The following is a 14,113-nucleotide window of genomic DNA, read 5'->3' as shown; positions in this document are numbered from 1 at the left end:
ATATAGACTTTTCTGCCTTTGAGAGGAGGGTGGGAACAGATTTTCTGGAAGCCCACTCTTTTTCATTTCCTTAGCATGTATTTTACAGTTCAGGAGAACTGAATCTCATCTGTAGCCAACATATATCACACACCGCATAGGAAAAGCAGTGATGGAAGAGGCATTATCATTGTGGATCGCCTCGCAGCAGTTCATATCCACAACTGGTATAGGCCGATATAGCTTCACATCAAAATTAGTTCTAAAATATTCTCTAAGAAAAGAGTGACTTCTCATTAGAAATATGGTATTCACCATTCCCCATGTGGGAAATCTAAAATACTGTATCTTAGACAGTTGCATTCATAAATGAAAACCAGACTGTTTCTGTCAATTTACTCAGATCAGAAATAAACAGAGCAATGGCAGCATAGCTGAGGTAAGTGGAAACACATGGAAATTCCTACTTGCCCAAACACTATATATACACTACACATTGACTGGCTACACCTTTGGATTTACAAGGTTTAAATCAGATCAGAATTTTGTCCTCAGAGTATTCAGCAGGCAGTTCTGGGAAGCAGTCCAGGTCAGTTCTATCAGTAACCATGAAAACTGTCATTTTATAAGATATAAGTTGCAGACTGAAAAAATACGTATTGTTGGGCAGTAAAATTATAGTTTTATTTCTTATTGAATTTGGAACTACACTGAAAGCTGTAGATAATATTCAGCTAATAGAACAGGATGGATATTTACTGAATCTGGAAAATACCCCCAGGACAGTAGCTCTCAATCCTGCCAGGATACTTTCCATAGGCACTGAGCTAAAGTAGTATATGTGTGAATATCAAGTGTGTTTGAAGGTCTTCTATTTAACTGCTGCTATTTGCTAGACCATTTTGTCAACTGAATGAGTGAGTATATGGTTATTTAAAAATGTAAAAACCCAACATTCAGGTGTTAATCTGTGGTTAAAACAAGGTAGGAGTATGGCAGCAGTTCTAGCACTGCTTGCCTTGACTACAGAGTCTGATGGCAATCAAAGTGTGGTTCCAGGATTGGACCACAGCTGTGAGAAGTCATTCTAGGCCTTTTGAGCAAACCATGGATATGGCATGAACAGATCTATTAGTGCTTATGGAGAACTAGCCCAGGGCATATTGTGGCTGTGTCACCAACTCTTAAATCTGACCTGTAACTCTTTCTTCCAGGTATTCCTTTCAAGATGAAGAAGACATGTTCATGGTGGTTGATCTCTTACTTGGAGGTGATCTGCGTTACCATTTGCAGCAGAATGTCCACTTTAATGAAGGAACTGTTAAGCTGTATATTTGTGAGCTGGCGCTTTCCTTGGATTATTTACAGAGATACCACATCATTCACAGGTGAGTGAATTTCTTTAGAGGGACAGGCTGCTTCTGTTGGCAGAGCAGAGGGATTCTGTCACACATCTGATTAAATGGTTCTGTTTATTCAAAATCTCTGAAAAGTTTTCATTGTTATCTAAGCATAGAATTTGGCTCTGAAAAGGTTTTCTAAACTGTTTCCTTTCTGCTATTAGCCATTCAGTAGCCCCATATCCTTCTCATACTACCCTTTTCTTGCTCTGATCTTATACTAAGATGTGTGTTTAATACTATGGTGCTTAAACACAAAATACAACCCACAACAGCATCCTGACTACTTTTAATTTATTTTTAATTCTCCAATGTGCCAATATTGGTGAAAACAAAAATGTTGTATGCCAGCACAATAGCTTCACATAACACTGTCAGGGGAAGGTCACAAAATCAAAGTCTGAGAATAAAGAATAGTTTGTTTACTTGCAGAATCTGCATGAAGGTCTGAAGGAGGAAAAGAGGTGGAGAAATAAGATAAATAGAAGCTGGAACAGTGTTAGAGGGTGCATTCTTTTTTGCATTTCTTAGATTACAACAATCTGTTGTTTTTATTGCCTTATAGCTGGTAAACATATTATTCGTGTCAAAAAAGGTGTCAAGCATCAGGGTCTGTTTGTTTTCTTTAAACACTCTGGCATTTAACTGAAGTAGTGGGGTGACTTCACTTTTTATGTTAATACAGCAACTTATTATAAATTATAAAATTATGGTCTTGAGCCTCTATTTTACTCCTTTTAGGCTAAACTCAGGAATTCCTCCCTGATTTAGAGTGGTCTTGTTGCAAAAAGAATTATTTTTTCTGTATTATAAAGATATGAGTTTCAGAGATGAAACTAAACTAAGCTGCACCATAGATGTTCCAGTGTCGAGCACAAATTCCTCCAAATATATTGATTGTAAGTTTTCATCCAAACCACCTACTAAAGCTGTCTCATGATTTTGCAATAAATAACAAATAAAAAGTATCATCTGACTTTCTGAAGAGGGATGGTCCGTACAGAATTTCTCTGAACTGATGTGCAGTGGTAGCTGGGTGTTCTGAAACTGTGCAAGATGAAATTCAAGTAAACATTGCAACAGTTGTTTTGCTTGCAATTAAAACTCCCACAAATGTTGCAAGCATTTTCTAAAATTTTGTATCTTTAGCACACCATTATTATTTTAATGCCTTCCCGTGTATTTCGCATATATTTTCCTTTCTCAGCAAATAATTTGAAAGCAGAGCTCAGAATTTTGACTGACCTTTGTTTCTGTGCCTTTAGGAATGTACTCAGTGAAAAACAAATTGATGAACATTTTTCTCACTCTCATTTTAATGATGAGACATTTTATGCAAATAGGTTGTCAAAACATTCATGAGTGAATCCAGTTTGTAATCAACATTTGTATTTTGCAACAAGCCTGTGACTTAAAAACATCTCACAGAAAGCCTGTGAAAGGTGGCAGATGTCCTGAAAGAATGCAGGAATAGATTGAAATAATTGTGGTTGTTTATACTTTTTTTTTGTAACAGTGTCTGCATTGCCATGGTCCAACTGTGAAAATGGGCAAGACACTTTGTTCTCTTCTGTATTACTTAAAGATGACTAGTAAGCACTTGATTTTACTCAATTTTCTCCTTTGCACCAGTTGTAATACAGAGTAACATCACTGGATTCAACACTTGTTGGTTTGTACCAAGGCAGAGGAAAGCATGGGGGTCTGGAACTGGTTGTTGGCTCCAATTAGAGTCAAGTTCTGGGATTTGGGTTTTGCTTGCACTCTACATCAAAAGTTTTCACAAAACCAGATGTATCAAAATACCTGTTTCTTAGCCTGTGGTAGGTCTCGCTGGCTGGTTAGTTAGGATTACTTTTCAGGGTATAAAGGATCTGGCTCAGGACTCTGCAGGACAGGTCTTCAGCTGCCATAAATCTCTGTAGCATGGCTAGCATCGAGATTTAAATTGGCTCAGGAGCTGATCCAGCAGTGATGCACAGTGAGGAGATATGTAACCGTTACTTTACCATTGCAAACACACCATCTTGATCAGAGATAAAACCAGTGAGCTGGCTAGTGTTTATGCTTTGTGGTAGCAGACCTCAGCAATATCATTTCGATAAATGGCTTCCAGTCGACATTCACACACAAACCTACAAAACTGTATTAGTTCTTTCATTTTTAAATGAGTGCATTGGTGGCAAAAGGGGGAAGAAAGGTTAGTGAGTCACAGTCATTGAGAGAGTCCCCTGCTAAATTTTGTCTGGGCTACAGAGAAAGAATAGTTGAATGATTCATCAGACTGGGTAGGTGGATTTTCAAAATGCAGTATTATAAAGTGTCGAATATATGATGTGTGAGTCAGGAACTTAACTCCTTCTCGGCATTTACAGGTTAGTATGAAATGTGTTCTGGTTTCCATCACTATTGCATCCGGCAACATGACAGAAAGTTTTTTCAAGATTAGGCTGCAGGTCCAGGAGTTTGCTATAAAAAAAAGTGGTAATGAAAGGGGCAGGAATTATTAGGCATGTATGAACAGATGTAAAAGTGTCTAGATCAGTGCTGTGCCAGTTCCCCTTTGGAGATTGGAGATTTGGAGAGACTTGCAATGCCTCTTCTGTATATGCTGATGTGGTTAGTGTCGTGCACTTTGACTGTGGCAATCATTTCAGCAATAAAAGTATTATTGCAGCAGGGACAACTTAAACCACAAATACTGGAAAAACTATTACAAAACCTTGTCATTTTTAGTAATCACATCCATGTATAAGATCCTTATTTGCTATGCACAATCCTCCAATAGCGGATTTATTTATTATTCCACAGTAACGAATCCTGCACTTTGTGTGTCACTCACAGCTCTGTTATAAATGTTTTCATTTACATAGATGTTCAGCCAGAATTACACAAACTTTAAAGCTGTAAATTTCAAGCTATGATTTGAAGACTATTCTGGGCAATTTTACACTTAACTTACACAATAATTAACTTAATACTGAGATGTTTCTAAATTATTTGTCACAGGTAATGGCAATATCTCAAAATCTCATTTCTTCACAACCTTTCTCCGATAACACTTTATCCCCATTTCTTAAACAAAGAAATAGTAGCTTAAAGGCTGCATGAGCAGTGTTTATTACAGACCCTTGGTTCCAACACACAGAGAAAGACTTCTGACAATCCATATGGTCTCATTAATTCTCAAATGTTGGATCAAATCCAGCATTCTGCCATTTTAAGACAGTATGATTAAATACATTCTTTCCGGCATTGCTTGTGTAATATCAGTGAATAATGTGTTGGACAAAAGTTTTCCCATCAAAGATTGAATAAACTTTTTTCAGCCATGAGTAACTTGAACTCCTCATTTCACAAATGTTGCTGTTTATACATTCCAGCAAAATTAGCTGCTTCCTCATCAAAGTAGGCTGCCCATTGTCATTCAGCTAGCTCTTCCAGCCGTATCTCCAGTATTGTGTCTCCCAGGATGTTTCTGGATCTAGAGCCCTGGCTTGGAGCAGTGCTGGCCCAGCAGTGCTGAGGCTGCTGCGCAAGTAACACCTTTACTCTGATAAAATGGATAGATTTTCTCTTTCTAATGGGGCAACTGTTAACTCCATTGCCCTTAATATTTTTCACCATCAGTGATTTTTTTTTTTGCTCAGACATCAGTCTGGCTGTGGCAGGTGTCTGGAAAGGAAATTGCAGTAACCTTCCAGCACAGTTTTAGGATACTGGACTAGCTGTTTGATTTGCATACCCAAGGCTTTTTTATTTCGGTGGGTTTTTTATTGCAAAACCATTTATGTGTGTATGTGTACATATATAAGCATACATATAAACTTTTTGTTGAAGCACAAAATGACTGGAATGAGTCTGACTTAGCAGGTTTGTGCTGTGTGACTACTGTGATCACCACTCTGTTTCCCATTCCTGCAAGTGCTTCTTCCAATGCAGAGTAGCACCAGGAGCTAGTCCATCTCCAAACAGCTACTCAGCAACAGTGCAGGGTGGGCAAAAGCATGGAAAATGGTAACAAAATGAGCATTACATTTTCCTCTGCCAGCTGATCCACTTCAGAGTAAGGGTGTCTTGCTGCTACCAGCTAGACAAGATGTACTCTTTGTTCAGCATTGCTAGGCTGGGCTACGGTGTGTGCGATTCCTGTTTGTTCATTACTGTTGAGCCTTTCAAGGCATCCAGCAGTCTGCTGAAATAAGATAATGTGACTGAATTATTAGATTTTTCTTTAAAACTGGCCTTCGCATTGTCACCTGTGACACCGTACACCAAAAGAACAAAACCTAATTTAAAAAGTTCCCTTCATAACACTGTCAATTTAGTATATAAGCAGTAAATGGGTTTGGAAATTATTTGAAAATGGAAAAATTACCCTTTATTGTTTCTCACAGATGGCACAGGCAGAATAATGCTAACCTGAAATTTACCAGGACATATTAAAAGGACACAACTCCTTATAGATTTCAGTAGTCTTTTTCTTGCTGGTAAGCAGGCGTAGGTGAAAAAGAAAATGTAATAGCGTCTGAAGCAGGTAAATTGGGAGAAAAATAACCATAATGTAAGTACTGTTTATAAGCACAACCAAAGACAATGACAGGTCAAGAGGCCTGTCTATTGAATTTTCTTAATTTGTCTTCCCATGTCCCTTCCACGTCTTTGTATTATGTTCCTAAAAGAAGTGCAAACCCACATTATTTCCAAAGACAAATTGCAGGAACAGAGCAATGAGTTGTGTAAGAGAAGTAAATTAGAGAGTAAATCAAAACCAGCCAAAAAGGAGACACCATGCAAACCAGAAAGCACAGAAAACCTGCTGAATGCTTATGAAACAGCATTGATCAAAAAGAAAGTGATTCACAAATTCTAGGCACAAAAGGTATTTAAATTTTGGTTGAGTCATTATACAGAAGAAATAGACATCATGAGATATGAATGTACAGAGAAAAGACATTTCTACTCTTGAATGGAGCTTGCTACCTACAAGAACAAATTAATTTTACTTCTATTTGGCAATAGTGAAAGAAAGATGTACGCAATGACATACTGCAAATAAATGAAGTTGGTTTGGAAACCCTCTGAGATTTCAATATCCAGAGACTCATTTACTAATGAGGTAAAACTGCCAATATTAGGGAACAGACACAGGGAACACACAGAGATGCTCCATTGGGTGCTGCAATCCTGCTACTGGCACTGATATTATCTTTAATTGTGAGCATAGTGTGATTTCACCACTCAGATGAAATACCAGAAGACATCCACCATACTCTCACTCCTTTCACAGTCCATGGCTGAGATGTCTTCATTGTAGTCAGGAAGGCACTTGGTTTCTTATAGTTTTTAAGTCAGTAGATAAAGTAGATCCTTGGCCCTTACTTTCATTCTGTTTTTTCTTATTTATTGCCAAGCTGCGAGAGTGTATTTATGTTAAATATTTTGTTTAGCCAAGGAAAAGTCATCTCACAAGCACTGCTTCATTTAAAACTCAAGTATCTGGTCAATGTTAGGAGAGGGAAGATCTGAACAACAAACTGAGCTTGGCCAGATGTCTTGCAATAGGTGACAAACTTCCAGTGGCCAAAGATAACCTAAACCAACCCCATCTGAAGTGTTTGTGCTATATGCAGCTCTAGACAACAAGTGTCCTTCACTAAAAAAATTAAGTTCTGTGATTGTAATTGGCTTTCTTATTGCTTGCTTCTCTGTTTAAAAAGACATCTAGATGAGCACACGTATAATCTAGACATCAAAGTGTGCCAGGCAAGCATCTAGAAGAAAAAGTTATGTATTTATTCTTACTAATTCTTCTGTAATGTAACTAGAAAGAATTTCAAACAATTTTATCAGAATTCTAATTTTTACACACTGATTTAATAGTTTTCCTTAATCCTTTCTCATTTATTATTTAGCTCCAAGCAACAAAATATACATGAAAAATCTTTTTATTCCCCCTAAAACTCTAAAATCATGGTACCATCAGTAGGGCATTAGGGACTTACATGTGTCTGACTTGGTCCTACTAGTTGTAGCTCCATAGTCCTCACTGTGGGAAAACATAGCTCTTTTGGATCAAGATAAAGCATTTCTATAGAGGGAATCAGCATGCTGTTCGTGGCCAAGTACATGGGAACTGGAAACAGCGTAGAGAGACTGAGACCCAGGCATATTCAGATGGTCTCTCACGTAAGCTGGTACAAGTCTTTCTGAAAATCAGCAACAGAAAGCCACAAGGGAGTTACCTTGCCATAGAGCTTGCCGCTGCACTGAGTGTCATAGCCAGCATCCTGGAGGTACCAGTGGGTCCATTGGTGCCTGGGCTCAGCACATCCTGTTCTGTGGAGTCTGCTGAAAAGGGATTTAGAAAGTCCATGTAGACATGATACACCAGTCTGTCATTTCATGCTCTGCATTTCCTACTTTCCAGTCTTTGTGGTAAACGGTATACCATTGATTTGGCTTTTTCATCTTCATCTACCTTCCAAAGGCCTTTCTTAAAGGCTGTCCATCCTTACGTTTGTTCTGCGATTATAATGACTTGCTTCTATGAGTTGTTTCTATTTTCTGCAATGTGCACCCTCATCTAAATCAGCTGCCATCACCTGTCTTCCACTGGTTTTCCCCTCCTTCTCTTTTCCTTTAATAATCCCTTTACATTAATCTACCTCTTAGGAAAAGAAGCCTTACACAAGCAGTCTTCAGGACATATGATATGTATTAAAATACTGCACATCCCTCATCTCCACAATTTGTCACCTTATTGATGGATAATGAAATTAAATTGTTTCCTTCCTTCCTGCTCCCAGTCCTCAATATTAAAATTTTGATCATGAATCATTTTCACAGATTCAGACACCGAAGCAGAAGATGCAGACAGACCTGAAACAGAGCTCTATAGTTAAGATCATCTCAGGTCTCCATCCACAAATCTGATCTGGTTTATGCTAGTTTTCTGCTTTAGTGTATTGCTAGCTTCTTTGTGGCCAATGCAGTGTGTGCGTTATCAGAGCCATCTGTCTCTCACAGGAATCCGTTACAAATTTCTTGATGTTGCCTTAAGGCTTCAAGTGATTTTAGTATAGGCATCTGCTCCCAACTTGTATATACTGGGAAATACCAAATGAATACCCGTATGAATCGCAAATTGATACTGTGATTCTAAATATAATAATGAAGAGTATTAATAATTCCATTTAAATAATTTTCAATAAGTAATTAAAATTATTAGGTACTCCTTCAGGAGAAATACATAACAGTATTCACACTAGTAATTGTCTGCCTCATAAGACACTGCTTCATTTGTCCTGGTTTTGTGAGCCTTTACCCCTCACCTGCCATACCAGGGTGCTGCTGTCCCGACCTCCCCATGCCAGCGAAGAGGGAAGAAAAAGCTGAATGACAGCTCCTCTCACCAGCGAAATCAAATTAGGAATCAAGTGTAGTCTTGATTCAGGGAGAGAACAAGAACTAAACCCATCTGATACAACATCGAATGTTTTTTCCAAAGCTTTGGTGCTAATGTTATATTAAAAATATTCTGACATGATTGCATCTTGGAAATTTTACAGCATCATAACTCTAAACAGGCGTATTCTCTCCACTGAAGTGGCAGATTTGCATGCAATGTGCTTGAGATATTTTTTTGTTTGTAGTCAGTAAAGAAATTTTAAATCTTTGATTAAAGTATGTAAATGGAGAGAGGGAATATGCAAAAAAAGACTCTAAACTTCAGGCTGTGCAAACTATAAGCCAAAAGCAACATATGGGCAATTGCTTCTTCTGTTTCTGCTTTAATGGCTGCACCATTTTTTCAGCTTGAATGGGCAGTACATGTATAGAGTATTCCATCACTCCTTGGAGATTTCCTTACAGAGTAAGTTTTGTTTTAATATATGGCAAAATAACAAAGACTTAAGGCAAAAATTTCACATTCACATTATTTCCTAATGACTGCAGTTGTCCTTATATCTCAGGAATTGAGTAGATCATCCCTGGTGTGGTAGAAGGCATTTCATTAAAGGATATTGCAGTTGAAGCAATTGCAATTGAAACACATTCAGGAGATTTCAGTACAGCTTTGATATTTCAGGTGAGATGTGGTCTGAGTTAGTAGATATTTGGAGGGACGAGAAAGAGTGGGAGTTGTAATGTTGATCGTCTGAGAGAGTTTCATCTTTTAAAAGAAATCATTTGGTAGACAAAGATAGTGATTAAAATACAGATTGCTACAAGTTTTGTTCTGCTGCAATTGCCTTCTTGACTATATTTTTCTCTTGCTTTTATTCTCTGTATCTTTTTTCTGGAGCTCCACAGGGAGGCCTTAACCCTTAAGGTTATTTTCAAACACCTCTTTATGCTCCGTGAAATCCTGTCCCCTTTTCGTGCGTGGGTTTTATAGGAGAGAAAGTACAGGACCTCAGTGCTTTGATGCTGTATGACAGTCCTACTGATGAGCCTCTGCTTCTCCCAGTATGTGTGTGCGTGGCTTACGCTCATCCCTCAGGGAATTTTCTACTGACCCAGTGGAGATAATTGCACTTTCCTGAAGGAGAGGAGATGAAACAAGCCTGCTTTGCAGCAGTTGTGGTGCTTTTGCACATGCAGAACTACTGTAAGCAAGGAAAGATCTTAAAATACAGTGTCAATTTGGGACCTTGCAAGGTGGGAGCTTGGTAGACAGTACACTTTTAGTGAACCAAAACTTCACTGAGTTAGATTCTGGTGAATTAGGTCATTCTTTAAACTAATGATCAAAATAATCTTCACAGTCAAACTAACAAGATGAAAACCTCTCTGCAGTGGCTATCAGGTTTTATTCAGTCATATATCTGTTTATCTTGTACACATGAACTTCATTGCTGTTCTGAATGCAGTTTTTGAAGGAGTTGCTTTCAAGTCTAGTGATAAAAACAACACAAAGCTTGAGCTTCTCTTTTTTCCTTTCACAGTGATTATTCTGTGGCTAATCATGTTATAGTCTCCCAGTTTAATTCAATGATATGCACTTTTTTTTTAAGTTTGGAGGTTTAATTATGAGCACAAGTACCTTAGAAGATAAACATGAATATGTATTTCTTGTGATAAAACTGTAGACCCTCTTTTGATACGCAGATAGTTTCTAATCTCCTCTCAGGTTTAGTTCAGATTGCAAGCATTTTGAGGTTTGAAGGATATTCTTCCCTGGCTTTATTGAGCTCTCTGACTTTGCTAGTTTCTAGAAAGAAAACAATACAGCTTAACATCTCATCTTTCTCTGTCATTGCTGTCATTCAATGTCAAACAATGTGTGATGTACTAGAATGATAAAAGACTCATAAATGATAAAAAACACTGTAAGAGAAATAACAGCACAGAAGGTAACTTTTGTTAACAGTATCAGAAAAACAAACTCTTCAGACAGTCTTACTGACTTCACCATTTCTGGCCTGTGAGTTCACAGTTTGGACGTTCAGTGAAAGTGTTTGGTTTTTCATCCAGCTGAACAGTTAGACTTTGGAGAAACAGTAGCAAGAAATAAAGAAATAGGTGGCAAGATAGATGGACCTTAGGGTACTAAGAAGATAAAGAACATCATCTCCCTGCATAAAATGTGGAGGAGATGTCAACAGAGGCATTAGGAGGGCTGAAGAAGAGACCAGGGAGTGACAAGTGTCGTGTTGTGTGTAGGCAAGGGATATCTGCTGAGGAGAGGGGCGGACTCTGGAAGTCTAGATGAGGAGTGACTAGAGAGAGTGGAGAGTGTGAAAGAGAGGCACTATGAAGTGTGAAGGTGCAGCGGTAGAAGAAGCAGGTGGCCAATGCCAGTATATAAATTCTGGGTTAGAGGGGTAAGGCTTACAGAAGCCTGAATGGTTTTGAATATGTCTCTTGTGATCATTATCAGGGTCAAAAGGCTTTATTCAATGACTGAAAAACCTTGCTCAGAGTTATGCAGATAGGAATTAATACACTGGTATAAAAATTAATCTCTTTGTGTATTCGAGAAAAGGTGCTGATGAGGAAAACCACAATCTTAGGTTCACTACAGTGCTCTCTCAAGTTACTGCAAAAGTTAAGATCATAGGATCATATAATTGCTTGGTTGGAAAAGACCTTTGAGATCATTGAGTCCAACCACACCTATCCACTAATAAATCATGTCCCTAAGCAATTAATCTACCTATCTTTTAAATACCTCCAGGGATGGTGACTCAACCACCTCCCTGGGCAGCCTCTGCCAGTGACTGATAACCCTTTTGGTGAAGAAATTTTTCCTGGTGTCTAATCTGAACCTCCCCTGGTGCAACTTGAGGCCATTTCCTCTCGTCCTGTCACCTGTCACTTGGGAGAAGAGACCAGCACCCACCTCTACAATCTCCTTTCAGGCAGTTGTAGACAGTGATAAGGTCTCCCCTCAGCCTCCTTTTCCAGCTTTTCAACTAAGCTTCCTCTCTCCCTCTGGGTAGGTTAAGGGAGAGAACCAGAAGAGGAAAAGTGAGAAAGCTTGTGGGTTGAGGTAAGGAGAGTTGAATAGGTAAAGCAAAAGCCACATGTGCAAGCAAAGCAAAATAAGGAATTCATTCACTTCTTCCCATTGGCAGACAGGTGTTCAGTCATCTCCAGGAAAGCAGGGCACCATCATGTGTAACTGCCACTTGGGAAAGCGAATGCCATAACTCCAAACGTCCCCCTGCTTTGTTCTTCTCCAGCTTTATGTGCTGAGGATGATGTCACATGGTATGGAATATTCCTTTGGTCCTTTGAATTCAACTGTCCCAGCTGTGTTTCCTCCCAGCTTCTCATGCACACCCAGCCTACTTGCTAGTGGTATGGTGAGAGAAGCAGAAAAGGCGTTAACTCTGTGTAAGCACTGCGCTGCAGTAACTAAAACACCCCAAATCCAAAACATAGCCCCATACTAGCTATTGTGAAGAAAATTAACTCTGTCTCAAAACCAGCACAATAATCAATAACAACTACTAATATTGTTACTTAGCAAGACTTGCTGAATGGAAAATCCATTGTCAGAATGCTGCATTTAACAGATTTTATGCTAACTAAATGTATTAGTTATCCGGAGTTCTGCCTTTAAAACCTTCAGACACTAATAGCTTGCCTCTTAATTTGAGATAGTACAGAATTTTCCCCTGGCAGTGCTCCTTTAACTGTCTTATGCAAACCTACTAAGCCACAAAAATGCTCTACAGATGGACCCCAATGCAGATTCATACACTTAAATATGTGTGGATTTTAACACTAATTAAAGTACCAGCATATTTCCCTGAGTCCCAGAGTACCTCTGCTTCTGAAACTAAGAATTATGAGCATGTAGGTAAGGATGTCCATTTCCATCCAAAAGTCTTCTATCATATCATTATTGTTTAATATTTGCTTTTGGAAGATACAGTGTCAAAAAGAGATAGCATATGAGATCTAAAGCCGAGAAATTGAATTGCTAATACTTACTTGTCTAAAGTTTTGACCATATACATCAAACCAGTGTAAATCTTTAGTTAATAGGAAGAATGGTGGTGCTCGGTCATTGCCTGCTCTTCCATCCAAAGAAATACTTGGTCAGCAGTTTCCTTCTATCAGACAAGATTTTATCTCCCTGAGATGCAATGTGGCCCCAGTTACACAAAAGCAACCCTGTATGGCAGAGCCACATTCCCTGTGTGCCATAGGCAGCTGGACTTGTGATGGCCACCTGTCTGGAGGGGAACAAGGAAGCCCTGGGCTCTTTCCCCTCTTCATCTTCACCCAGCTAGAAGACTATGCAGATTTTCAGAGGCTTTCATGCCACAAATGAACAGGATGTTTTATTTCATGGCAGCGATGAAAAAAAGTACTTAAGCATGTGATGTACTTTAAGTACAGCACAATTTACCATGTATGAAGGATTGCGTTCTTTGTGGTGTGAGATGACGTCAAACAAAACAATGAGTGCCAGAAGCGTGACTCCTACAAGAGGCTTAAATACCTGCCTGTGCCTCTGCGATAACACATTACAATACTTTGACTGGAGAACATCCCCAGTTGTTTTCATAACTCCACACAGCATGCAAAATGTTTCTTATGTTTTTAAAATCTTATTCAATAGTGTACCAAAATCTAAATGCAGGACTATATTTTTTTTAATTGGCTATCCAAGCAAGAGGATACATAGTCAACACAGCCAATAGAATCTAAAAAGCTCTTCAGCTCACCCAGAAATAGGCAGTCATCTGAATGACTAATAATCTTAACCAGGATCTTGCTACTACAATCTGCGAACTCAAGTAATTTTGCCACTCCTTCATTCCTTATCCAGGTTAGTCAAGAGAAGTTAGAATAGATGTTTGAATCCAAGCAATATGTTGTTGACCTCTCTTAGAATAGGAAGACGTCTTAAAAAGATAGTGTACTGCAATATAAGATGTGGTTTGGGTCAAATGTAACCTACCAAGTTTCATCTAAAATAACAGTCTGCAGGAATAGATGTATTTATTGCTCTGTGAATTTCTTTGTAAATATACCTTCTAAGGTATTCTTAGAAGTAATGTATTACATTCCTTTCCAGTTTAGGTGAGGCTGAAGGTGGAAATGTGTCATGAGACTTCTGTTCAAAACACTACAGATTGGTTGGAGGGAGCAAATGCAGCTTAAAATCAGATATTTGTCCCTCTGTTTAGTAGAATTAATCCATCTGCTGGTAGTGTTCACAAGAAGACCTGCCAGCTACTACTGACATTTCAGGTAGTAGTAGGTGAGGT

General features: G+C 38.6%; 1 protein-coding gene across 5 annotated transcripts in view; it reads left to right on the top strand.

Annotated features, from left to right (window-relative positions):
* STK32B (serine/threonine kinase 32B) overlaps positions 1-14,113 on the top strand; it is a 168,380-nt gene that overhangs the window by 85,733 nt on the left and 68,534 nt on the right. For all 5 annotated transcript variants that reach the window (XM_054066350.1, XM_054066349.1, XM_054066352.1 and 2 more), the window contains one exon: positions 1,194-1,367. In XM_054066350.1, coding sequence (XP_053922325.1) covers positions 1,194-1,367 — 174 coding nt within the window. The remainder of the gene's footprint in view (positions 1-1,193; positions 1,368-14,113) is intronic.

Source organism: Cuculus canorus, chromosome 4 (assembly GCF_017976375.1).
Source record: "Cuculus canorus isolate bCucCan1 chromosome 4, bCucCan1.pri, whole genome shotgun sequence".
Lineage (NCBI taxonomy): Eukaryota > Metazoa > Chordata > Aves > Cuculiformes > Cuculidae > Cuculus > Cuculus canorus.
The sequence above is the reverse complement of the archived record's forward strand: the minus strand, read 5'-3'. Positions and strand labels throughout refer to the sequence as shown.